This window comes from Anolis sagrei, chromosome 6, assembly GCF_037176765.1.
Source record: "Anolis sagrei isolate rAnoSag1 chromosome 6, rAnoSag1.mat, whole genome shotgun sequence".
NCBI lineage: Eukaryota > Metazoa > Chordata > Lepidosauria > Squamata > Dactyloidae > Anolis > Anolis sagrei.
Genome location: NC_090026.1, coordinates 100,100,924 through 100,127,548, shown reverse-complemented (window position 1 = coordinate 100,127,548; position 26,625 = coordinate 100,100,924). Strand labels below are relative to the sequence as shown.

Here is a 26,625-nt window from a genome sequence, read left to right as displayed (position 1 = left end):
ACTAGTTTCTTTGCCAGAAGGCCATGGGGGACCTTGTCGAAGGCTTTTGTACAACTCTTTGCAAAGTTGAAGTGACTTGGTATGCTTTTCTAAAAAATTTTGGTTTCCTTGATCTAAAAAGGATATTTGTGGGTCGGCAAACACGCAGACATGTCCCTTCAGTCCTTGAAGTGAAGTCTGTGTCCATCTCCAGTTCCAAAACCAGCCCTGACATCAGACACGTCTCTCCCTTGGTCCTCTTGGATGAGTCACTGCCTCTGCCTTTGATGATTCATCCCAGGCCTCTTGGGGCAGGGGCGCAAGAGCCCTCTGGCAGGGGCTTGCATGGGAGGAGGAGGAGGAGGAGGAGGAGGAGGAGGAGGAGGAGGAGGAGGAGGAGGAGGGGTGGGGGAGTTTGGCCCAGATTGGATCTTGGGCCTCTTGGATCTTTGTCTCAAGGGGAGCCTCCCTGGGAGAAAGCCTCCCTACCTGGGAGAGGAGCAAACAAGGAAGGAAGGAAGTGACTCTTCCAAGCCATTGAATATTGATAAGGCTTGATGTATTGTTGATGGCTTTCATGGATGGAATCACTGGGTTGTTGTAGCTTTTTTGGGCTGTGTGGCCATGTTCTAGAAGCATTCTCTCCTGATGTTTCACCTGCATCTGTGACAAGCATCCTCAGAGGTTGTGAGGTCTGTTGGAAATTGGACAAGTGTGGTTTACATATCTGTGAAATGTCCAGAGTGGGAGAAAGAACTCTTGGCTGTTTGAGGCAAGTGTGAATGTTACAATTGGCCAACTTGATTAGCATTTAATGGCCTTGCAGCTTCAAAGCTGGCTGCTTTCTGCCTGGGGAATCCTTTGTTGTGAGGTATTAGCTGGCTCTCATTGATTCTTGTCTGGAATTCCTTTTTTTTTTTTTTTTAGTGTTACTGTGAAATGTCCAGGGTGGAAAGAAAGAACTCTTGCCTGTTAAAGACAAATGTTAATGGGTTGTTGTAGTTTTTTCGGGCTATATGGCCATGTTCTAGAAGCATTCTCTCCTGACGTTTCACCTGCATCTATGGCAGGCATCCTCGGAGGTTGTGAGGCAAATGATAATGTTGCAATTGGTCACCTCACAACCTCTGAAGATGCTTGCCACAGAGGCAGGCGAAACATCGGGAGAGAATTCTTCTAGAATATGGCCATCTAACCCGAAAAACCTACAACAACCCATTAACATTTGCCTTATACAGACAAGAGTTCTTTCTTTCACCCTGGACGTTCCACAATAACACTTTTTTAAAAAAGAAAAGGGAATTCAAGACAAGAATAAATGAGAGCCAGCTAACACCTCCCAACAAAGGATCTCCTAGGCAGCAACCAGCCAGGCTTTGAAGCTTCAAGGCCATTAAATGCTAATCAAGCTGGCAAATTGCAACAATCACACTTGCCTCAAACAGACATTTCACAGATATATAAAACCTGGGTGCTTGTCACAGATGCAGGCAAAACGTCAGGAGAGAATGCTTCTAGAGCATAGCCATACAGCCCGAAAAACCTACAACAACCCAGTGATCAGGCTTGATTAGGCTTTCTAAAGGAGTGGGGGGGGGGGGGAAATCATGTGACTCACATGATAAATACAAAGGGAGCCATTCGCCAGAGGCGGAGAAGAGTTGCTTCGACCCACCCCGTCGGGGGGAAATATAAAGTGGGTGCTGTTGCTCTCCTTCATTTCTCCACCAAGCAGAGCCTCCCCGTTGCGGTAAGTGCGCTCCGAGCCCCTCGCCAGCTTCACACCAAGGCTTTCCTTTCTCCTCAGTCGCACCAGCCCTTGTCCAGAGCCAGGGAAAGGGAGGAGAAGCAGCCCATGCCAGCCCAGCTCGCCCGCTTTGGCTTCCTTGGCGCTTCTCGACGGGAGCCGCTTCCTGCCGCCCTTCTCTCACTTTTCTTTCTCTGCTTCTCTTCTTTCTCTCGTTCGCTTCTCAGAAGCTCGGGGGCCGGTGTGTGCGAGTCTCCCTTCTCCGCCTCCTTCGCTTCTTCCTCCGCCCGGTTCCTCGACGGGCTTGGCATCGGACGGACAGGCAACGGCGGCGAAGATGAAATCCTTGCTGGTCTTCGCAAGCCTCCTCTTCCTCGTCTGGGCTCAGGTTTTCGCGGAGGAGCTGGGGGACCCCGAGGAGCTGAGCTACTGGTCCGACTGGGCCGACGGGGAGCAGAACAAGGTGAGGGGCTCTCCTTGGGTCAGCAGGAAGGGGGTTAAGGGGAGCCGCAAACTCAGGGTTTTCCCCAAGGCTCCCTCTCACATTCTCAAGCAGCAGTGGCTTAGAAACATAGAATCCTAGAGTTGGAAGAGACGTCGTGGGCCATCCAGTCCAACCCCCTGCCAAAAAGCAGGAAAATCGCATTCAAAGCACCCCCGACAGATGGCCATCCGGCCTCTAAAAGCCTCCAAAGAAGGAGCCTCTACCACACTTCGGGGCAGAGAGTTCCACTGCTGAACAGCTCTCACAGTCAGGAAGTTCTTCCTAATGTTCAGGTGGAATTTCTTTTCTTGTAGTTTGAAGCCATTGTTCCACGTCCTAGTCTCCAGGGCAGCAGAAAAAACCCTGCTCCCTCTTCCCTGTGACACCCCCTCACATATTTATACATGGCTGTCATGTCTCCTCTCAGCCTTCTCTTCTGAAGGCTAAACATGCCCAACTCTTTAAGCCGCTCCTCATAGGGCTTGTTCTCCAGACCCTTGATTGTTTGAGTCTCCAGGGCAGCAGAAAATAAGCCTGCTTCCTCTTCCTTATGACATCCCTTCACATATTTATACATGGCTACCATGTCTCCTCTCACACATTTATACATGGCTATCATGTCTCCTCTCAGCCTTCTCTTCTGAAGGCTAAACATGTCCAACTCTTTAATATGCTCCTCATAGGGCTTGTTCTCCAGACCCTTGATCATTTTAGTCCCCCTCCTCTAGACACACATTCCGACTTGTCAACGTCTCCCTTCAATTGTGGTGCCCAGAATTGGACACAGTATTCCAGATGTGGTCTGACCAAGGCAGAATAGAAGGGTAGCATGACTTCCCTGGATCTAGACACTATACTCCTGTTGATGCAGGCCAAAATCCCATTGGCATGAATTTATTTATTGTATTTATTTATCATATCAGGAGCAAAACAATGTATTTGAGAAAACACAAAGTTTAAAAACTTGGCATTATACTAAATGTCTTTTGACCAATAGCTGGCCACTTGGAGTGCCTCTAGTGTTGTTATAAGAAGGTCCTCCATTGTGCATGTGGCAGGGCTCAGGCTGCATTGTAATAGGTGGTCTTTGAATCCCATTGATCCCAACTAGAACAAACCCCTCAAACCAATGGGATTTACCTCCAGGTTGGTCTATTTCAGGTATGGGCAAACACAGGCCCAGGGCCCGGATACAGCCCCTTAGGCTCTTTCCTTAGACCCTTCTCTCTCTCACCATCCTATCTTTCATTCCTTCTCTCTTTCTTTCCTTCCCCCTTCCCTTCCTCCCTTCCTTACTCCCTCTTTCTCCCTCCCTCCCTCCTTCCTTCCCTTCCACCCTTTCCTCCTTCCTTCCTACGCTCTTTCCCCTTCCTTCCTTCCTTCCTTCCCTCTCTCTCTCTCCTTCTCCTTCCCTCCTTCCTTCCTTCCCTTTTGTCTTTCCTTCCTTCACCCTCTCCTCCCTCCCTTCCCTCCCTTCCTCCATTCCCTTCCATCCTTCTCTTCCATCCTTCCTTCCCTCCCTCCCTTCCTTACCTCCTCCTTTCTTTGTCCCTCCTTCCTTCCTTCCCTCTTTCCTCTTCTTTCCCTCTCTCTCTCCTTCCTTCCTTCCTTCCTTCCTTCCTTCCTTCCTTCCTTCCTTCCTTCCAAAACACCTGGAGGGCCAAAGGAGGAAGAGGAGGGGAAAACTGACTTTCTGCTGCTGCAGAGACCAGGACACAAGGGAGCAATGGGTTCAATGACAGGGAGAGAGATTCGAGCAAAAAGATTAGGGTGAATTTCTTGAGAGTAAGAGCTGTTGGAGTGTGGCATAGGCTGCCTGTGAGTGTGGTGGAGTTGCCTTCTCTGGAGGCTTTTCCGCAGAGCTGTCTATCAGGAGTGCTGTGATTGTGCTTTCTTGCAATGCAGAGGGTTGGACTGGATGGCCCTTGGGGTCTCTTCCAGGTCTAGGATTCTATATCAGGAGTAGGTAACATGAGATCTAATGGATACACTTTTTCTCTCCCATCCACCATCTCATCCTGATGTCTTTCCTTCACTTTCTGCCTCCAAAAGAGAAGAGGAAGGGGAGGAAAGGGCCAGGAGGGGACTTGGGGAGAACTCCCTTCCTTCCTTCTGCCCTGCCCACCCTGCTCCGGCCTGCCATGCAGCCCCCAAGTTAGAAAGTTTGCCCATGCCTAGGTTAGATGCTTTGTTTTATGGGTCTTCTGTTCTGAAATATTGGTGGGGACATGTTTATTCTTACATTCAATATGCCTTTAAAGTTTTAAAGGCAGCCCAGTGTAGTTTAAAGTCATTGGATTGTTCCTGGCACTGCTGAGCGAGATCAGGAATCCTTAAGCCAAGAACAAGATTTGGAGTTTGGTCTCTATTCAGAGCCATGAGCAGGAGATCCCCAGTTGCACCACGGCTTCTGCTTCCAAATCACCTGTTGACATTACAGCCCTATGCATATCTTAGGGTTTTGCTAGACAAGGAATCCTCAGAGTGGGCTCACTAGTTGCTTCCTCTGAAATATATAGACCAAAGCACAGGCATGGGTAAACTTTCTAACTTGGGGGCCCACACACTAGTACTCCCTGCTAGTAGGACTGGATGCCCAGTGATAGAAGGAAAGAAGGAAGGAAGGGAAGGAGGAAGGAAAAAGAAAAGGAAGGAAGGAGAAAGGGAGGAAGGGAAGAATGGAAAGAGAAAGAGGGAGAGAGGGAAGGAAGGAGGAAATAGGGAAGGAAGGAAAGACAAAAGGGGAGGAAGGGAGGGAGGAAAAGAACGATGGAAAGAAAGAAGAAAAAAATAAAAGAAAGAGAGAAGGAAGGAAAAACAAAAGGAAAGGAAGGAAGGAAGGAGAAAGAGGGAGAGAATAAAAGGAAGGAAGGATGAAAGAGTGGAAGGGAAGGATGGAAGGACAAAGTGGGAGGGGTGGGAGAGAAGGAAGGAAGGAAAGAGAGAAGGAAAGACAAAAGGGAGGGAAGGATGGAAGGGATTGGAGGGAGGGAAGGAAGGAAGGGAAGAGAGGAAGGAAGGAAGGAAGGAAGGAAGGAAGGAAGGAAGGAAGGAAGGACAAAAGGGTGGGTAGGAAGGGGATAGGGGGAGGAAAGGAGGAAGGAAAGAGGAAGAAGGAAGGATAGGATGGTGAAAGACAGGAGAACCTGAGAAAAGAGCCCAAAGGGCCGTATCCGGCCCCTGGGCCTGGGTTTCCCCATATCTGCTGTAGCATCTGGAATTCCAAGGTTAATCCTATTTCGCATCCAAGAACAGACGACATCCAATGTGGTGAGTTGGTCCCACCTTTTAGACCTCTTGAATCCATCGTTGGCAAAAAAAAAAATAAACACAGAAGCCATTCCCACTGGTTAAATGAGTCTACTCTAGTCAAATCAATAGGATTCAAGCCACTGTCTTGAGCTTAAGCAGCTGAGGGGGGAAAGGAAAGGGCCTGAGGCTGTTAGAAATTGTGTGAGTTGAAGTCCAAAACACCTGGAGGGCCAAAGTTGGCTCATGCCTGGTCTATACAAACATTTCAGAGAAAGTGCATAGGATAGTCTTGGTGGAGTGGACTGTACTCTGTTTAATGAGAGATGTAAGGGAAGAAGAGAGATATTGTCATCCTTTCAAATATATTCACACACATGTGTTGTGATCATGAATAGCAATTGTAAAGAGATGCAGCAGGATTTCACTTCCAAGAAAGCATGCTTAAAATCAGGCTGTGCAGGTGCAGTTACAACAATGGAAACATTCCTAATTCTAATTATCTTAAGCCACAGGTACATTTCAATCATCCTGTACATATATAAGACTTAAAACTACATAAACATAGGACTACAAAGGCAGAAGTGTAATTTGAAGCCAAATCTTAGCCATTTCTCATTTGCCCAGCACAAATTGACATTAGAAGTAAGTGGAACTTCCAGAAGGGCTGCTTCTGGCTCTTCCTTCCCAGTATTTTAACATGAATAGAAATGTTGGCATTTTCCATTGGAAAATCTCTTTCCATATTTTTTCTGCAGCTTCTTCTGACTTTTTTTTCTTGTTTTCACCAAAGCAAATAAAATGTTAAAGAAGAAAAAGTAAGAAAATATGCACAATGAACTGACTTGAACTAGGAGGTCCCCCCAAAGTGTTTGTGTTTAGATGCCTTCAAGTCACCTGTTGACTTATGGTGATCCCATGAATTTAACTGTGTTTTCTCAGCAAGGAATACTCAAAGGGGGTTTTTGCCAGCTTGCAGCTACAGGCTAATCCAGAACGACCCTGCTTTTTTTTTTTTTGTCGTGTCAGGAGTATCCTGTTGTGAGAGAATTAGCCGTCTGCAAGGACGTTGCCCAGGGGACGCCCAGATGATTTTTGATGTTTTATCATCCTTGTGGGAGGCTTCTCTCATGTCCCCGCATGAGGAGCTGGAGCTGATAGAGAGAGCTCATCCTCCTCTCCCCGGATTCGAACCTGTGACCTGTCGTTCTTCAGTCCTGCTGGCACAGGGCTTTAACCCACTGCGCCACCGGCTTAGCTTTCAAGATCAGTCAGGATCTGGTGCCTCCAGGGTTTGCTTAGCACACTACGAAGAAAGTGAAATAATGCACATTGCTATATAAAAGCTGCCCCATCTACCTGACAATCTAAAAGTACTTGATTATCTAAGAAAATCATCACTCACATTTGAGCTAGCAAGAAGAGTGCAGGGGATTTAGAAGGATCAAGACGGTTTATTAAAACAGCACAAGCCATACTGTACAACGGTGAAAAGTTACTTTTTGAACTATGAATTGCAGTGGCTGTGCTGTCTAAGGGAATTCTGGGATATGTCTGAAAAATTATTTTTTCCCAGTGTTGACTTTAGATCAGTGATTCCCAATCTGTGGTCCATGGACCACAAGAACTATGGTCCGCAACCACACTGTTACTACACTGTTGTAACGAGAGCGAGTGGTCTCATGAAATGCTCTTATAGTGCCGGGGCTTATTAAATATGGTTTTCTGTGGGCAAGCAGATGGTGACTTCTAGATGGCATATGTTCTGTATCAGAAAATAGAGCTGATATGGTCTATCCAATGTAATTATCTGAATCAGCACTCTAAATGTTATGATGTTATTGTTTTTTACCGTGTACTGTATTTTTGCTGTTCTGTTGTTAACCGCTGTGAGTCGCCTAAGGGCTGAGAACAGCAATATACAAATAAAGTAAACAAACAAATAAATAAATAAATATCCAAACAGAATCTAAAATTGACCAAAACCTGATTTGTAACCCTTTTAGTACTAATGTTGGGAAGGTGGTCCCTGGTCAAAGTGGTCCCTGGTCAAGTGGTTCCTAGTCAACAAAGGTTGGGAAGTACTGCTTTAGATCATATTCCCTCTCCCATATTGAATTAGCCGACAGACTCCATAACATGCTGTTTGAAAGTATCAACTAGTCTCTTTTTTCTGGTCCAGTTCCTGGACCAGTTGAGCCAAAAACGTCCAAGAAGACAAGTTTCCAAGGTTATTTAAACAAACAGGGACCTCTTATTGGACATTTATATCAAATTCTCATCTGCTTCAGATCAAGAGAATTTTCTTCAAGTCCCTTGTTATAACCAGGGCTGTCATTTCTCCCCAGTTCCTTTGCCTTGATGGATATAGAGCCTCCCTTGATCTGGCATCTTTATGGATGAGAAGCTGACAATGTCAAGCTCTCCATCTATCAGCATGCTGGTAAACAACCATCCAAGATGCTCTTGAATTATAGTGCAGATTTTAATAGGATGAGAAATTGAGAGAGATCACCAGTGTTAAGTGTACCAGATAGGAGATCTTTTATTTTGTTGTTGAAGGACAGGCTAATTTCTCAAAAAAATACTCCTGAGCATTTAGAAAATAAAATATCTCACCTGACTAAGGCTGTACTGTGAATATTTTGCTAGATAGGCTAGACATTAATCTCTTTCTCTGCACTTTGATGATGCTGTTTTAATTTTTTCCTGCCAATAAACTTTGAATTTAAAGCTATGTAGAGAATAAGAAAGGGGATTACAAGAGAAAGAAATTTGCCTGCTTTTCTTGTTCATTTTAGTTGTCTTCAAATGGTAAGATCTCATCTTGGCAAGAGGAATTTTTATTCATAGGAGGACAGATTAATTTTCCCTCTCTGTGTACATGGACCCAATCTTTTTTTTTTCCACAAGAAGAAGGTACTCTTAAAAATAAGATATCTCCATGAATCTCCTTCATGTCATCTATTTTTTCTCCCATCTGGATACAAATTAAGAACCAGAAAGGAACGGAATGTCATAGCAACTGAATGTCATCTGGAAGGGAGAACTTTGATATGACATGAGTGTTTTTCACCACTCAGTTTCATGTCTTAATTAAGCTGATTTTACAAAATACTAAGTAATATGATCTGCTTCTTTCTAGGCAATGAGTGTACCGTTCCATAACTTGTTGGCCTAATCTCCACCAATCTTAACCAACCTGTTAGGTATCCTCCATGATGGGAAACAACTTCCAGTAAACCCACTCCACATGGTCAATAGCGGTGCTGGGCTGGAATGTTGGAAAATGTAGACTTGTAAATCTCAAAAATCCCTCAAAGGTGGTCAAGGATGAGGTATATATAAAACTCACCAAAGTGATGACTGCATACATAACATTCAGAGAGAGGGAGATCTCAAGGTGCTGAAGAATGATGAACCAGTTGAACATTCCTTATCTAAAATTCTTTGGGCCGGAAGTGGTCTGCATTTTGGATATTGTTTAGCATTCTGGAGTATTTCCATATACATAGTGAAATACCTTTGAAATGGTACCCAAGCTGAAACATGGATTCTTTTATATTTCATGTAACCTTTATATATACACACACACACACACACATCTTTAAAATAACTGTATACACAATATCTTGAATAATTTTTACCATGAAAAAATTAATTTTGTCCAAGCAAAGGTGTCTCTATCTCAACTACACATATGAACAGCTTTAAATTTTGTAATATAATAATAATATGCTTTATTTATATTCCACTCTATCTCCCCGAGGGGGACTCAGAGTGGATTACAGAGTACATATATGGCAAACATTCAATGCCGTTATACAATTAACAACAAAGACATTAACAACAAAGACAGACGTAAACAGAGGCAAGGCCTCCCTCTTTTTTTTCATCTCCGGCATCTGGAGGCCATGCTCGACACAGCCATGGGGAGGTGCTGTTGTTCCATTTTTCCATGCTCAGGAGCCTGTTGTCCATGGAGGCCTTCCTGATCAAAATGCCGGCAGGTCTTCAGGGGCGCCCTTTACATCCCCACCAAAGCAAAACCTATTTATCTACTCACTTTGCTGCTTTTGAACTGCTACGTAAGCAGAACTAGGTGATGGCAGGTTCTCACCCCAACCCACAGCAATGAACTGCCAACCTTCTGGTTGGCAAGATTTTCTATAGATGGTGGTTTAATCCGCTGTGCTAACGGTGGCCCCTATTGTAACATTTTGCGTTTCAGAATTCCAGATAAGGAATGTTCAACTTGCATAATAATTTGAAAACTTGACACATTTTGATCTGTAGACCATACGGCCTTTTTTTCTGAGTGATAGAGAAAAAGATCAAATATATGTTGTAATTAATGATATGAACAGGTACCCGTCTTGTAGGCAAGCCTGGAGTGAGCCATTTGCTGAAACGAAGTAATCTTGCAACAGAGCATAGATTCTGAGCATTGGAAAAGACATGTACTAATCACGAGAAAGCCCAGTTGAAAAGAGAAATCAATTTGGCCACTTCATGTCTTAAAGCAAAACATAGAAACTCTTCAACTTCTTATAAAAAATTGAGAATTTTCAAATATCCCCGTATTTTCCAGGCAAGTCCCCTCCACGGCATCCCAATATCTACAGATAACAGAAAAGCTTTAGCCACTCACTCACGTACTTTTAGGCATCGGTAAATGATATTAGAGTTTCTCCAATCAAAAATGTTTGTAGAGTTTTCTCTGAGTAAATAAATGCAGGCTATAAACATAGTATAATAGGGTTTTAGGACGTAAATGGGTGGGCATTTAATACTGCATAGTTTTACTGACTTGATTGTTTGCCGTCTTTTGTGGATTTGTTTAAATGGCTTTGAGTTAGTTACATTTTAGCTAATTTTTGTATGCCTTTATTTATGTCTTTGTGTGGTTTACTGTACTTGTTTTAAGTTTGACATGCTGCCTTGAGTCCCAGGTTTTGAAGGGAAAGCAAGTTGGGTATAAATGATTTGGTGTCGGGATCTTCCTCCATGGCATAAGGTTGGACTAGATGGCCCTTCTGTGTTTCTTTAAACGAATAATGACAGCAATGTCAGCATTAAGTGGAAAGTTTGGCCCAATTCTATTGTTGGTGGGGTTTGGAGAGCTCTTTAATTGTAGGTAAACTATAAATCCCAGCATGTTAAAGTCTATTTCCCCCAAATCCACCAGTGTTCACTTCTGGGCATATTGAGCATTCGTGCCACCATTGTTTTGGTCCACAGTACTCTCTGGATGTTGGTGAACTACAACTCCAAAACTCAAAGTCAATGCCCACCAAAGCCTTCCAGTATTTTCTGTTGATCATGTGAGTTCTATGTGCCAAGTTTGGTTCAATTCCATCATTGGTAGAGTTCAGAATGCTCTTTGATTGTAGGTGAACTATAAATCCCAGCAACTACAACTCCCAAATGACAAAATCAATACCACCAACCCCACCAGTATAAGGTGCTAAATAGATGCATAAGTAGCTACAGGGGTTCCTTGCCCTCATTTCATAGTTCTAACCAATCTAAGGCTTTCTGAGTGTGGAGTATTTCACCATCCACGCATCAGACTTACTCTGTTTGGATGTGCAAGCTTTCTTTCCTCTTAGTCAGTTATAAGATTTTGCAAGATTTGTTCACTGGATGTTTGCCTTTGCATTCCCCTGAAGCTGAGAGAGTATGACCTGCCCAAGATGGCTTTCCATGGTTGAGTGGAGATTCAAGCTCTAGTTCATCACTCAAACTATGCTGGTCCTTTAGTCTAAATACTGCTGGACTCCTATTGGTAACACATTGAATCCACTGGAGAATAACAAGTCAACCTATAGATGGCTTTGATGGATTTACTCTAGCCAAGAGATTTCTCGTCCATTGCTACAACCTAAGACAATTCCTGCTTTGGTAAATGCCCGGCGTGATGAAGGATTCTGGAAAACCTGAAAGCAAAATACCATTCCTTGGGGATGTTTTAGTTTAGCCTTAACAAGGTATTGCCTGACTGTGGATTTTGGATTTCTTTTCCAGTGTGGGCGGACATTGCTTCTTTGTTTTTCACAGAATATATGTTTATCATTCCAGCATTAATAGATGATTGGAACAGTAAGTTAAATCAAATTGCCAGGCTCACACAGGCTAAACCAATAAAAGACTTTTTGAAAGATTGGAAACCATTTGGACTTCTTTATATAATAAATCTACCAATGTAATAGTCTATGGCTATGTTTACTAATAATTTTAATGGGCTGTTTAGTTGGATCTATAATGGTAAAATGATACGTTTTTTTCTGAGTGTTTTTTTTTCTTTCATTACCATTTGGCGTGGTGCGGACAGAGCCCTTTTGTGTCAATAGGTGCATCTACACTGTAGAATTAATGCAGTTCAGCACTACTTTCACTGCCATGGCACTATACTATGGAATCATGAGGGTTGTAGCTTTACAAGGTCTTCATCCTCCTCTGCCAAAGAGTGCTGGTGCCTCACTAAACTACAAATCCTAGGATTCCATAGCATTGAGACATGGCAATCAGAGTGTTGTTGTTGTTGTTGTTTTTAATCATGTCAGAACCAAATTGAGAATATACTGCAAGTAGCTTCTGGTGTGAAAGAATTGGGTGTTTGCAAGGATGTTGCCCAGAGGATACCCACATGTGTTATCATCCTGTGGGAGGCTTATCTCATGTCCCCGCATGGGAAGCTGGGGCTGACAGATGGGAGCTCACCCCATCTTGCGGATTTAAACTGCCGATCTTCAGGTCAGCAGTTCAGCTGGCACAAGGGTTTAACTCATTGCACCACACAGCAACCCAACACCTCTTCCATTGCAATGACTCATATTATGAGTCCGACTCACCTGTTTTACAATATCCAAAAAGCCAATTGCAGATTCCTGGTGAGAAGTGACAAAAGGGGCTACTTACAGTATATTGGTTATTTTCTGATTCTGTATTTGACTGTTCTCTCATCGCCTGCTTATGCTAGAGTAAATAAGCTTTCAATTGCAAGAGTGGGTTTACTTCTGAATTTGTATTTTGTGGAGAAATTATTTCCCTTTTGTAATGTGAAGAGGCGTTATCGGTTTCTAGAGATTATAGGAAAAAATATCCAAGAAAACAGAAACATAAAATGCCTGATTTGTTGTGTGCCTTCAAGTCATTTCTGATTGAAGACAATCCAAAGGCAAACCTACCATAGAGTTTTCCTGGAAGGAATGGTTCAGAGCTGGTCTGCCTTTGCCATTTTATGAGGCTGAGAGAGTGTGTCTTATTCTAGACCCCTCCAGTGGGATTCCATGGCAAAGGAATGATACAAAGTTGTAGGGTATGTCTATACTGTAGAATTAGTGACATCATTTAACTGCCATGGTTCAGTGCTATAGAATCATGGTAGTTGTAGTCTACAAGGTCTTTAGCCTTCTCTGCCCAAGACTGCTGGTGCTTCATCAAATTACAAATCACAAGATTCCATAATATTGAGCCATGGTGAATGAAGTGACGTTGAACTGCAATAATTCCACAATGTAGGTGTACCTGTAGTCCAGTGCCCAAATTATTCCACCATTCTGCCTGGATCAGATCTGAAAGGTTAGATTAGAAATGTTTTCAGAATCTCCTAGTCATAATGACCACTGGCTGTACTTTCTGGGACAGTAATGCGCAAACTTAGGCCCTCCAGATGTTTTGGACTTCAACTCCCACAATTCCTAACAGCCTACCAGCTGTTAGTAATTCTGGGAATTGGAGTCCAAAATACCTGGAGGGCCAAAGTTTGCCCATGCCAATTCTGGGGGATTCTGCAATCCAAAATCAGCTCTTCTAGGCATGCCACTGGTTCCAGTGTTCTCTTTTTTGTTAACTCAATATCAGGAGAGTGAATTGAGCATTCAAGTAATCATGTGATATTTCTGTTTCAGGAGGAGTTGCCCTTACCCTTTGAACACTTTCTGCAAAGGATTGCCAGACGCCCCAGACCTCAGCAGTTCTATGGCTTAATGGGCAAACGAGATGCTGGTGAGAACCATTTTTAAGCTCCCTTACAGATTTCTGCAAAAAAATAATTTCCACTATCCTGTGATCAACATACACTGATATTATTAAACCAGAGTATGTTCCTGTTTAGCCACCGTGGAAGGAAGCCAACAGTGCCTTCCTTTAAGGCTGGGAGAGAGTGACTTGTTCAAGGTCACCCAATGGGTTTCTTGGTTGAGCGAGGATTCGAACCCATATCTCCAGACCTCAAATGCTCAAATCTCTACACAATATGATATAGCTAGTGTCAGGAATCTCCTTTGTAGATTTATTTATTTATTTATTTACAGCATTTTTAACCTGCCTTTCTCAGCCCTACAGTGACTCAAGGCATCTTACAAAAATCGGCAGAATTCGATGCCATACATTCATAAAATACAGTTAAAAACATTCAACCTAATATTATAATATTATAAAAACCATATAAACCATTAAAACATATCATTACTCAGTATAGTTTTAAAAATGAGCTGCACAAAGAGATAAGGATTGAAAGAGCTCCTGTAAGACATGCTGGGTGTATTGTACCTATATTGCAAAGTGTTTATGGGAATGATTTATTCTAAAATAGTGGGTTGCTGTGAGTTTTTGGGGCTTTATGGCCATGTTTCTGCAGCATTCTCTCATGACGTTTCACATGCATCTGTGGCTGGCATTTATTGCCATCAAACATTACTGTATAGTCACTAAATTATTTACTTTTTTACAGTCAAACATTTTAGCAGTTGTTCAACTAATTCTTTCTTTTTATCATTTTCTAGGATATGGCTCTCTCTCCCATAAAAGTAAGTTAAACTGGTTTTATTGGATATAAACTGATTTCTCCCACAATTTTCCTAAAATTAATCACTTTCAGTGCGACTTAGATGTAAGATAGCTACTATATGTTTAATTTTAAATATAATGACCCCAATTTGGTGACCATATGGAAATTCTGATGTACTCTGAATGAACAAGTTTTACCCAGTAGTTTTACTTGGAAAATCCTCCAACACTATAAAATGATCCACGCACATCATAGCCCTGGTACATAGTATCTTAAAGCTACTATAATTGCCACCAAATATACTGAGAATTATTGTCAAATGAATATGCATGGCATTGGTCTGCTTTTCCACTATGACTAATGGTTTGTTTCTCCCATCGAGAGTCAGGGCTTTTTCTGTTGTGGCCTCATGTTTATGGAACACTCTTTTGCCAGAGGTATAAAAGATGCCTCCCTCTAACTATTTTACGCAGCGTATCTGAATGCTCCTGTCTGCTTTTATTTGGTGCTGAGTGACATCCCATATTTACAGTTTATTGTTTTAGCTGTCACTGATTTTTTTAAAAAAATGAGTTGGAAATATATTTTGATGTCAATGTTTCTGTGAAGTTTATTTTTACAATATAGTTTTTTAATTCTATGAAGTAGAGAAGAGTTTGCTCACAACTTGCAAAAGAGGTATAAAATATTTTAAGCACACACACAGGAAAGTATAGAATTACATTTATAGACTTAGTGAAAGCAATGATAAATTAGCATTGCTTTCACAGCTGCCTTGTGTCTCAATTGAGACAAAATTGGGAGAATAACAACAACAACAAATAACAATAACATGAATTTGTTTCAGTGTGATTTAGGAAATAATTCTATGCACCCTCATAGAATATATTTTGCCATCTCAGTGGAGCTTACTTCGGAGTAAAAATGTGCAGGATTGCACAGTTTGTCACTACCGGTTGTAGACCATTAAAGTAGTACTGAGCATCCTTTGACCTTGTAGATGTTTGGAATGCCAAATTCCATAATCCCTGACCTTTGCTATGCTGAGTGAGTCTGATGAGAGTGGTAAGCCAAAACATCTGAAGGGTTCCCCAGCACTGAGATGGATACAAGTGTGCCCTTATGGCTCATTGGATCATGATCATATTGTGCAAGTAATCACCGTCCTACCTATTGATGCTTACCAATATAAATAGAATTTACTTCAGAAGTACTCCATAGTCCTAAAACTAAGGTGGCATAAAGCTAGAAACAATCACAAAACCATATTATTTAAAACTTCTTTGAACATGTAGGTTTTCCATATCCAGAAATCCGAAATGCTCCAAAACTGTCCTCGTGGGCAACTGAGATAGTGACCCCTTTGTTTTCTGATAGTTCAACATACACAAGGCTTGTTTTGTGCACAAAGCTACTAAAAGTGTATAACATTTACCCTCAAGCTAGGTGTAAAAAGTATAGATGAAATATAAATGAATGTCATGTTTTGACTTGGATCTCATCTCCAAGATATCTCATTAAGCAAGTGCAAAAACTCCTAATTCACATTGGGTCCCGAGCATTTTAAATAAGGGATACGCAACCTATATTTAAAACATGAAGTTCATTTATGAAATGATATAAATAACCGAAGCTACCAATTAATTTGTGCCCTGTTCAGACAACCAGCTTTGGGGGCAAGAGTCAGTCTCAACAGTCAGTACCCTTCCCTTGCTCCAAACTCTGCCCTTCCTTTCTACTGAAAGATTGCACCTTCTTCTGCCATAAGCATTTCAGAATAATACAGCTCCATAGGCTCACTGTGAACGTTCACTGGCCACTGATTGTAAACTAGCTCTGTGTGGCTGCATATCATAATGACAGTAGCAACTGTCATGGAAAGCAGCATTTTGCTCTGGTCAGCAGCACTGACTTATTACCCCATGTTAGTAACCAAGCCATGTCAAACTTAAAAGAGACCACATTACATGCGGAAAGACAGCATGGTGCACAGCAAATCCTACAGTTACTATAATCTGTCCTCTTGGACTTACAGCAACAAAGCCCAGGCAGCATATGTATCAGCCTAGTAGAAAAAGGCAGAGACGGAAAATGAAGACTTGGGACGAAGAAAGGGAACCAGGCATTAAGCAAGCCCATTTCTACTCTGCCATCTTGTATTTTGCCTTAAGCAGCAAAATATCTTGGGCCAATTCTGTGGTGGGAGAAAATTAACTACTTACGAATAGAATAGAATACTTGGTATTTATGTGTTTAAACCATTTTAAATGGTGTTATTGATTATATCCTTCCCTGAGATACTCAGCTGGAATTCTCTGAGGCAGTTACAAATGTGTAACCATCTTACTCATATGACTCTAGTGCAGGCATGGGCAAACTTTGGCCCTCCAGGTGTTTTGGACTAAAACTCCCACAATTCTTAACAGCCTACCAGCAGTTAGGAAGTGTGGGAGTTGAAGTCCAAAACACCTGAAGGGCTGAAGTTTGGCCATGCCTGCTCTAGTGTTTCCCAGACTGGTCCCCACTTTTTCGCTTGCCAGGTAGCAAAAGCTATGAGTGTCAGGGCTCTGTTTCTGTAAAGCAACTGACATTTCCATCCCCAAACCCATCCGCAATCTCTGGTGTGATAGACAGAAGCAGGATCCCTGTTGCAATAGAGACTGCTTGCAAGACAATGGATGGAAATGTCAGTCAGTTGCTTCCCGGTCAACAGGGAACAGAACTCTGTTGTGCACAGTGGCTGCTGCCCAGTAAATGAGGATTTATTTATTTACAATATTTCTATTCCACCCTTCTCACCCCACAGGGAACTCAGGATGGATTACAATGCACATATACATGGCAAACATTCAATGCCATTAGACATAAAACATATATAGACAGACACAGAGGCAATTTAACATTCTAGCTTTCTGGCTTCATGAGGGTATGCTCGATTCCAGCCACAGGGGGAGCTGCCACTTCACCATCCACTTGTGACACCGAGTCCTTGATGGAGTACTTCCTCATTCTTATGCATGATGCTGGAAGGTTTTATGGTGTCGTAAATTAGTTAAATTAGCCTCCCTGCATAAAGCAGTACCTAAATTTCCTACTTGACAGATGCAACTGTCTTTTGAGCTGCATAGGTCAACAGCAAGCTAGACTATTAATGGTTGGGAGCTCACTCTGACCTGGGCTGGATTCAAAATCATTTAATGCAGCCAGCTACTAACTAGCTGCACCACAGCCCAGTTTAATTGGGGGGCTTTCATGGTCCCTACTTGTTTTTAAACTAATGAAGCCATAGATGGATTATTTTTAAATCCTGCCTTTGTGATTGACTTAGTGAATTCTGGACCACATTTCTAAAGTGGGATATAAACATTGACGTGTGTAATACATACATTTATGGTTGATGGTTAGGAATAATGGGAACAAGGGGGATTGCAGAATATTGGGTATGAATATTTCCATTGGGAGTGAATGGGGGAACCTACTGAGCAAAGGAGATCAATGTGTGTGCATCTGAGCAGCTGTGCTTACAAGGATTACTGTGTAGGGACTACTGGCAATTGGTATTAAAGAAGCATTATAGAAGTTAAAACTCAAGAAAAACAAAGATGGGAGGAAGAGAAGGAAGGAAGACTTGATCAGAACGCTCCCAAGTAGATACAGTTTCATTCCCTGAGAAATGATGGCTTCCATGTCAGTGGAATGATGAATCCATGCCAAGATTTAGTTTGAACTTTCAAGAAGCTACCTAAGGCTCTGAACCCTGTTCACAAAACAGGTTCAGCACCTTGGGCAGCTCCTTTAAAGTCCAGACTTAAGCTGAAATCCAGAGCTCATTTACAAACCCACCAACTGTCCCTATTACCACTGAAACACAGCAGAGCAACTTAAAACCTTTGAGGATTGGCAATAATGTGACCAGAGCACAGATGAGAGCTGTTCGAGAAGCATAAGGGCACTTTCATCCTTACTTGTACAGATTGAGCACCCCTCTTCTGGAATTCTGAAATATTCCAAAATCCAAAATTGTCCACATGGAGGCCAGAGACAAACTTGTTTGGTTTCTGATGGCTTAATATACACAAACGTTTGTGTTTTATGTTCAAAATTATCTAAAATATTGTAAAAAAAAATGACCTGCAGGCTACATGTATACGGTATATATAAAATTAAAATTAATTTTGTGCTCAGACCTTGATATGATTTCCAATATATTTGTATACATTTGTATATTCCTAATATGTTTATATATGTAAATATAGGTATTCAGAAATCCAAAACATTTTCTATCCCAAGTGTTTCAGATAAGGGATACTCAGCCTGTTCTAAGACCTAGGTGTTACCTTTAATATTCAGATATCTTTAGGATCCGTTTATAGTGTGTATTCATTTTGAAAGCACATTGCCACTTTTAAAAGCCATATTTCAAATGTATTTAAACACCCACAATATATTTTTCAGGACATAAAACAGATTCATTTGTTGGACTCATGGGCAAAAGATCTTTAAATTCTGGTATGTATAAACTACATCAAAACCTAAAAGCACACTACCGTCTATCTCCTATTTTTATATATACACACACATATACACACACACAATTTTGAGACCATCTAGCTTACCATATATAGGAAGGGAAGCTTGTGAAAGCCCCAATTTCCAGTATGGCAACTAGCAGAGTGATGTGAGTATTTGGAATAATAATCATAATCATAATCATCATCACTCAGTCCTAGATGCTTGGGATGTGATATGAAATCCAGCATATATATCTCATTTGCTGTGACATACTGTGTTTTTGTGTCAGTAAAATAAAATAATATACTAATAATAATATACTATAATAATAATAATAATAAAGTAATTTTAAAAATTTTATGTATATCCTACCCTGTCTCCCCAAGGGAACTCAGGGTGGTTAATACACATGTTCTCCAACCCTACTGGAAAAGGGTGGAGGAGGAAGAATACGTACTTTTATGCAAGGTTGTTGACTATTTGAACTTCTATATTGCCCCATATGAGTTTTAAACAGTTAAGGGATGGTATTAACTCTTATTAGAAAACGAACCATCCCCTACAGCATGGGCACTTCACTTTCTCCATGGAATGACCCTTGACTTATCCCCGGGCTATATCAAAATCCATAATTTTGACCCCTAAAACAGCCCTCAATTTATATGGAAGTTGACTTATACACGAGTATATACAGTACTTCAGATTTCTCATTAGAATTTGACATAAAAGAATAACTAATGAAATAAATAAAATATAATTCCCATCCATCCCAGTAAGCGTTGGTTCTGTCAGGGATGATGGGAGCTGTAATCCAGTAGTTCATGTCAGACCACATTCTGCTCCTCCCGATACACACACTTTAAGTATTGCCAGGATCCTGGAACACCCAGTTTGATGGTAGATTCCTCATCTCACTGCGGTTTCTTTACTACATGGTTCTTTTATTCCACTTCCTTTCCTCAACAAATGCAAATGCTTTCTTGGCTGGTCCTTACTCTACATTCACTACCAACCTATATCTCTGTTCTTAAACTTACTTTCCCATCAAGCTGCTGTTCTGCTGTTGCTATTTGGTGTATGTGTTTGTGTGTGTATCTGTTCAAGTCATTTCCAACCTATGATGACCCTAAGCTAAACCTATCAGAGGGTTTTCATGGAAAGGTTTGTTAATGTGGCTTTGCCATTATCTCCCTGTAAGGCCGAGAGTGTGTGACTTATTCATGGTCACCAAGTGGGTTTCCATAGTCAAGCAGGGATTTGGACTCTGTTTTTCCAGTCTAATCCAGACATAGGCAAACTTCGGCCCTCTAGATCTTTTGGACTTCAACTTCCACAATTCCTAACAGTTGGTAGGCTGTTAAGAATTGTAGGCGTTGAAGTCCAAAACAACTGAAGGGCCAAAGTTTGTCCATGCCTGCCATAAATGGTGCAAACATTGGTCCGGAACATGAAAGATCCAAATTCAAATCCCCACTGAACCATGAACCTCTCCAAGGAAAATCTTGGTTTGGTCATTTTCTCAGCCTTCAGTATGAGAGTACAGTTTGTTATGAGGATAAAGCAGAGAGAAAGTGAACTCTGTATGAAGCAATGAGCATATTTGAGGAAAGCCAGAATCTGAATATGATACCAAAATCTAAGAAACGAATTCGCATGTATATTAATTGGTGTCTCATCCCACAGACAATCACTACTAACAGTCCATCAGCTTCGTGTTTGGTTCTGTGATGTCTCAGTCATCACTTTAAAAAAATATTAATTTTAATACAATATAGTAACTAACTGTCAACTGCCAGTCCATCCATAAGATCTGTATTTAACTAATAGAAAAATATATGTGAGATTTGAATGTGTTTTGAAAGACTCTTGAAAGATTTCTTAAAGGAATGTTCTTTTCTATTTCCTTAAGTGGATTGGGGTGCCAAATCATACAGTGGCAGTCGCAATTGTTTAAGCGTGCCTTGTAAACTATTTGCTGAAATTTTAATGTTCAGTTACATTATTTTCCACCCTGCTGTGCTCATAGCACCAATATTATGTCTTTATCCTATTTAGTTTTACAAATTGCTATGAATTATGAGCAATTGAGCAAAGATTTATCTCTGAGAGAAATAACCATTAAATGCTGGTGGACTCATAAATGCCAATTGAGAACTTCAAGCTTGAATTGAGACTCAGCTTCTGTTGGGAACTTCTATATGACACTATAAGAATTGCAAATAACTGGGGTTTTACAATCCGATTCTGATTTCAAAATTGTTACACTTGATAGAATAATTCCAGCTTTTTTTTCTTAAAGTGAGCATGAATAATAGAGATACACCCTCTTTTTAGATACTGAACTTATTCAAGCCTGAAATGTTAAGATCTAGTTTCAATCTCCTTCTATCTCATAGGATGAAATTCAAAGATTTGAAAAAGAAACAAAACATGAAACTGAGGTGGATCTGAGTGTTGAAATCAAAGTCAAATTGTTTCTATGGTTGCTAGAAATGTTGTTGTTGTTCATTCGTTCAGTCGTCTCCGACTCTTCGTGACCTCATGGACCAGCCTACGCCAGAGCTCCCTGTTGGCCGTTACCACCCCCAGCTCCCTCAAGGTCAGTCCAGTCACTTCAAGGATGCCATCTTGCTAGAAATATATTCTACAAAATTTAAAGTGCAGGAAACTTAAAACGGCAACTTTGTGTAAAGCAATCAATCCAGAATGGAAAGTTAACTCATTTTCGGTGTTTTGCACACTTGGATGCAATCAAACATTGAAACTGAAGTAGTGTTGACATCAAAGCATGGAAACCTTATTTTGGGGACTTCAGCTCAGTATCTCCCAGGATCAGTGGCCATGCTATCTTGGGGGATCCTGGGAGCACGCCACACAATTTTGTGAGTGTAGTAAGGGGTACCTCCTCCTGGGAGTGAGATTAATGGATCCCAGAATTGCTTAACCCTGCCATACTGGAAGTATTCACTAGCGCTTTCCCTGTCACTGGGGTACTAAGCCCCTGGTGGCACAATGGATTGTGCCAGCAGGACTGAAGATGGACAAGTCAGAGGTTCAAATCCAGGGAGAACATGGATGAGCTCCGTCTGTCAGCTCCAGCTCCTCATACGGGGACATGAGAGAAGCCTTCCACAAGGATGGTAAAACATCAGCAAATCTGGGTGTCACCTGGGCAGTCATTCCTGATATGAAAAAAGCCCATTCCAAGTGTCAGTCCAAATATAATGAAGATATCCAAGGTGCTAGCCCTATTTTGGACTGAGGATTCAACCTGTTGCATAGTTTAGTTCAGACTATAATCCAAGGAAGCAACCAAGCACTGTAGTTGAACAACCTGATGATAATCTTCTGACCTCAGAGTAGGTACAATGAGTGCCTCCAATACTAAATAGTGGTTAATTATTTCTGGCTTATAAGCTAAACATTAAAGAAGTTACCCATCTTGTTTCCCTCGGGCTCCCTTTTTGCAATTGAGGAGGGAAAGTATTCCATATTTCAAGGTGGACCATGCATGGATCTGCTGTGATAGATGGAGTATCTGGTGACAAAGTACACAGCAGAAAAATCTGGTGGAAACACCACAGGACAATGACATTGAGAAAGCTGGCAGTCCAATGCTTTGCATGTTTATTCAAAAGGAAGCCTTGTGCGGCGGGTACACAGGTGTACACAGGATCATGGACCAAAAAGGTTATTGTAGAATTAGGTTGGACACTAGTGCACAGCTGGGAAAGAAGACACAATCTGGTCGAGAGTTACAAAAACATGCCTGTGCTAATGTATATGTTCAGATGCACATTTAGAGCATGTGATTTAAATAGGAGTATAATACATCTTATATTTTGTCGGATGCTGGTAAGTGAAACCACGGATGCCAATCCTGTCAGTATGGGGTTATAGTTATACTGTATGACATTCTGCTCATGCTGGATGGAAAAGATCCTATGAGTCATAATTCAAAATAGTGGCTTTTCCATGTTCTGCCCCTAACTGAGCCTGTTGTCCCATTGCCATCCCAGTCAACCTCTGTATATAGAACAGAAACACTATCTTTTCCTTTGCAAAACAGTAGCTGTTGGTGGGTTCCATATCAGTGGGTTATTGACCTGCTCTAGGTGATACTTTGATCCAAAGTACTGAACCCTATCCCCTAAATAGGTTCGGTGTCTCAGATAATTTGGAATAGAATCTGGAACAAGCTCATGACCACCACAAGCCACCAGCACCAACAGTGGAAAACATTTTGGCCTAGCACTGTTAACTGTAATACTGTCAATTACATTCTAACTATTCATATCACCAGGTGAGAGATAGTGGAAACTAGAGCTCTGAAAGAGAAAACAGATTCTTGTTAATACCTCTGTTTTGTAAAATGTTAAAAAAAAGTATCGGTGAATTTTGACAGGAGTTAATAAGCCTAAAAGGACCCACACAGGGATTAACTGCTCTTCAAACATCCCTGGGTACAGTAACTGTGGGACTCATTTACAGAGAAGCGAATACAGTGAGGAATTGCACACTGAAAAGGCAGAGTTGGGATTTATTAACACAGCTTGAAATCCTGAATAGATGACAGAGGGTCAAAAGACAAGGCATAACATGTTTCACACTGGGAGAGACAAATAGACAAGGCAAATGTTCATGGCTGCAATGCAGAAAATTAAGATAGTTGTATCAAACATCTTTTGGTGGGCTGCAGTAATAAGTTATACTGTTCAGACCGGGGATTGTGAAATGTTGAGATGCATCATCATCAAAAATCAAAGAAATTATCCCCAAGGAGGCGAAATCATGTAGGAAAAGGTCAGGCATTTATCGGTATGTGATGTTACACTTTTAGAAACCCTAATCTTTTGTGGGTCATTTATTTATTTATTGACTGTGTTTATGTATTGCTTTTATCATCCGTGGGGGGACTCAAAGAGGTTTCCAACATAGTCACTGCAAAATTTAATGCCAAATATCCATGTGAAAAACTAAAACAAAAAATAAACAATAACATAAACTATGAATTAAACTATTAAAACCATATTAAACCATAAAACATAAGCAACATTTAGACGTTAGTCATTCAACTATTTCGGCACAATCTTTTGATGAGTTCAGGGTTAAGCATTTTGATATCCTTTAAGTGGCTCCCAAACTTCTCCCAGAATTCATGACCTTTGGGCAACCTGGGATGAGGGTTTGGGAATTAAAGTCCAAACTACATGGAGCACCAGTTTTGGAATAACTGTTCTAAATGTTTTAGGCTATAACTTTCACTATCTCTTACCACATTGGAAAGGGACTGGTGAAAGTCACAGGAGATAAATCTGGAAGGCAGAAATTCCCCACTCATAGTTTAACACCTAAGCATGAGTGGAGTGTTCTTAAAGAGAGGGAAATTTCTTTGATCTAAGTAGCCTTAGATCAAAGTAGCCTTAAGAAGCAAGGCTACTTAGAACATTTCAGAACCATAAAGGCAATAATGAGTTACAGTGTTTGCCTCTATCATCCAAGACATTTATACAATAGGAGTTGAGCAGGCAATAAATTACAGGGTTGTGGAAACAGGGTTTAAGGAAATTATAATTTTGGACCAATGAATATGGTCATAGTTTGAGGTAATATACCATAGTAATAATTTGAGTCCTCCTCATTGCAGCCACGGAGAACAAGAAAATGTTGTTGTCGGTGTGATATTTGAAACTAGCTTTGTCTAGGTTATACTCACCCAGTCTTTCCACCACTCTCCATAAGACTTTGTTTCTGTATTCCTCACCATCTTCTGGACACTTTTCAGTTTGTCAATATCCTTCCTAATACGTGACACCTAGAACTTTTTGATTATTTATTTCCTATATTTATACCCCATCCTTCTCCCCCCAAAGGGGGACTCACAGTATTTTCACAGTATTCAAAATACAACTTGAGATCAGTTGCTTTAAAAAGGTAATGTTACTTGTCTTAGTATTTGAAAAGTAATTTGTTGTCGAGTTGCTGTGAGTTTTCTGGGTTCCAGAAGCATTCTCTCCTGACATTTCACCCACATCTATGGCAGGCATCCTCAGAGGTTGTGAGGTCTCACAACCTCTGAGGATGCCTGCCATAGATGTGGGTGAAATGTCAGGAGAGAATGCTTTTGGATCATTGCCATACAGCCTGGAAAACTCACAGCAACCGAATGATTCCAGCCATGAAAGGCTTTGACAACACATTAATTTGTTGTTGTTTCTAATTGCAAAATTTCTAGAAGTGGCTTGGTCATTTCATTATTCAATGTGTTTTAATAACTTTCTATTTTATAGAAACTAAGATTGATAAGACAATAGTATAAAACATGGATGCTTTATTATTATCATATATTAACACTGCCATCAAGTGTGCATGATGGTTTATGCCAAATTGTCTCTAAAATGCCCCTTTAAAAAATAACTTTAAAGGCGAAATAGATTGCATGAACTACCACGTATTTTTTTAGGGTAGTCTGCCACGATGCATACTCCTATGTTCCTGATATCCAATTAAACTGTCACCTTTTTATTCTCCTTACAGGGTCTTCTGAATGGAACACAGCACAAATGTACGAAAGGAGACGTAAATGAGACATTCCTGCCATTATTTGTTGAAATTTGTTTGTGGCCAAATTGAATTAGTGTAATATAAAATAGCCATTGTAAGGAATAATTATTTATTAATGACTTGTCTTTTTTGTTTGTTTTTTAGTTGTACATTCAATAAAATAATGTTTTCATATTGCGATAGTAATACATGCAGCCAGTGTGCAGGTATGTGATGGATTGTAATAGGAAAGCTCCTTCTGGAAGATTAAAATCAATGGTGTTTCACAACAAAGCACATTATTTGATATGTTTTGTGAAAGAGATGTTCACCAAATATTAACAAAGTAGTAGAGAAATTTTTAAATCTTTTGTTAATTTAGAGCAATTGTATCAGCTTCACTTACCAACTCAAAAGTGATCAGGTGTCTAGTGCCTCAAAGTGTGTTCATAGCAAAAAAATAATAATAATGTACTGTAATTTCAGTAGCCAAAATATATTTGTATCATTGCAGCATGGGGTTTTTTTGTGCCGACTTATATAGATATATTTTAAAAAATGAAATTTAAATGTGAATCTAGAAGTCTTCATTTCATTGCCTGGCTTTTTACAACAGTTAACGGGTTGAATAAATGTTTTAAAAAATGACTCTGGGGATTTGGCAAGATACATTCTCTGAACGAATGCAATTATTTTCGACAGAAAAAGCATTGGGTATAAAACACATTTACATATACATTCATAAACTGAAAAGCGCAAGGATAAGTACTGGGCTGGTGAACAGCCAATCAAGAGCTATATCCCAGATCCATTCAGCAATAGTCATTAAACTAGTCTCTTTAAATTTGAACTGGAACTGGTCTTGAAAGCCACATAGATTTCAACAAATCTGAAGTTGAAATCACTTCAGATTTCTTAGGTCAGTGGTTCCCAACCTGTGATCCGTGGACCACCAGTGGTCCCCAAGAACTAAAATATGGTCCGTGGTCTCACTGTTACTACACTATTGCAACGAGAGCGACTGGTCTTGCGAAACCCTCTTATAATGTCAAGGCAATGGGGATGTCGGGAGGGGAGAGGCTGACTACCCACGAAAGGCGCAACAATAAGCCTCCTGACAGCTGCTTCTCCTCCTCCCTCCCCATGTGCGGAACCGTTCCATGTGGCACCTGTAAGCGGGGGCACCTTGGTGTCTTCATTTTGAGGCCTATTCCTGGGTTTATTTGGTGTGCTGATTCAGAAAGTTGCATTGGATACACCACATCAGATGTAGATTATTAAATATGGTTTTCTTTTGGTGAGCAGATGGTGACTACT

General features: G+C 41.0%; 1 protein-coding gene across 3 annotated transcripts; it reads left to right on the top strand.

Moving 5' to 3' along the window:
* Positions 1-1,609: 1,609 nt before the first annotated feature.
* Positions 1,610-25,956, top strand: TAC1 (tachykinin precursor 1). Of its 3 annotated transcripts, none has more exons than XM_060782212.2 (6): positions 1,610-1,729; positions 1,957-2,189; positions 13,373-13,469; positions 14,249-14,272; positions 18,709-18,762; positions 25,303-25,956. In XM_060782212.2, exons 2-6 carry the CDS (start codon positions 2,064-2,066, stop codon positions 25,350-25,352), a joined length of 351 nt encoding a protein of 116 aa, XP_060638195.1. In that variant the 5' UTR covers positions 1,610-1,729; positions 1,957-2,063; the 3' UTR covers positions 25,353-25,956. The 3 variants fall into 3 exon arrangements, with proteins under 3 accessions (XP_060638195.1, XP_060638193.1, XP_060638196.1); XM_060782210.2 differs by having other exon boundaries at positions 1,954-2,189; XM_060782213.2 differs by lacking the exon at positions 18,709-18,762 and having other exon boundaries at positions 1,954-2,189.
* The last annotated feature ends 669 nt before the right edge of the window (positions 25,957-26,625 follow it).

Bases quoted from the DNA above. Each gene is read 5' to 3' on its own strand.
- TAC1 (XM_060782212.2), top strand. From the start codon at position 2,064: ATGAAATCCTTGCTGGTCTTCGCAAGCCTCCTCTTCCTCGTCTGGGCT. The intron at 13,470-14,248 runs GTGAGAACCATT...ATCATTTTCTAG, and splicing joins AATGGGCAAACGAGATGCTG to GATATGGCTCTCTCTCCCAT. The intron at 14,273-18,708 runs GTAAGTTAAACT...TATATTTTTCAG, and splicing joins TGGCTCTCTCTCCCATAAAA to GACATAAAACAGATTCATTT.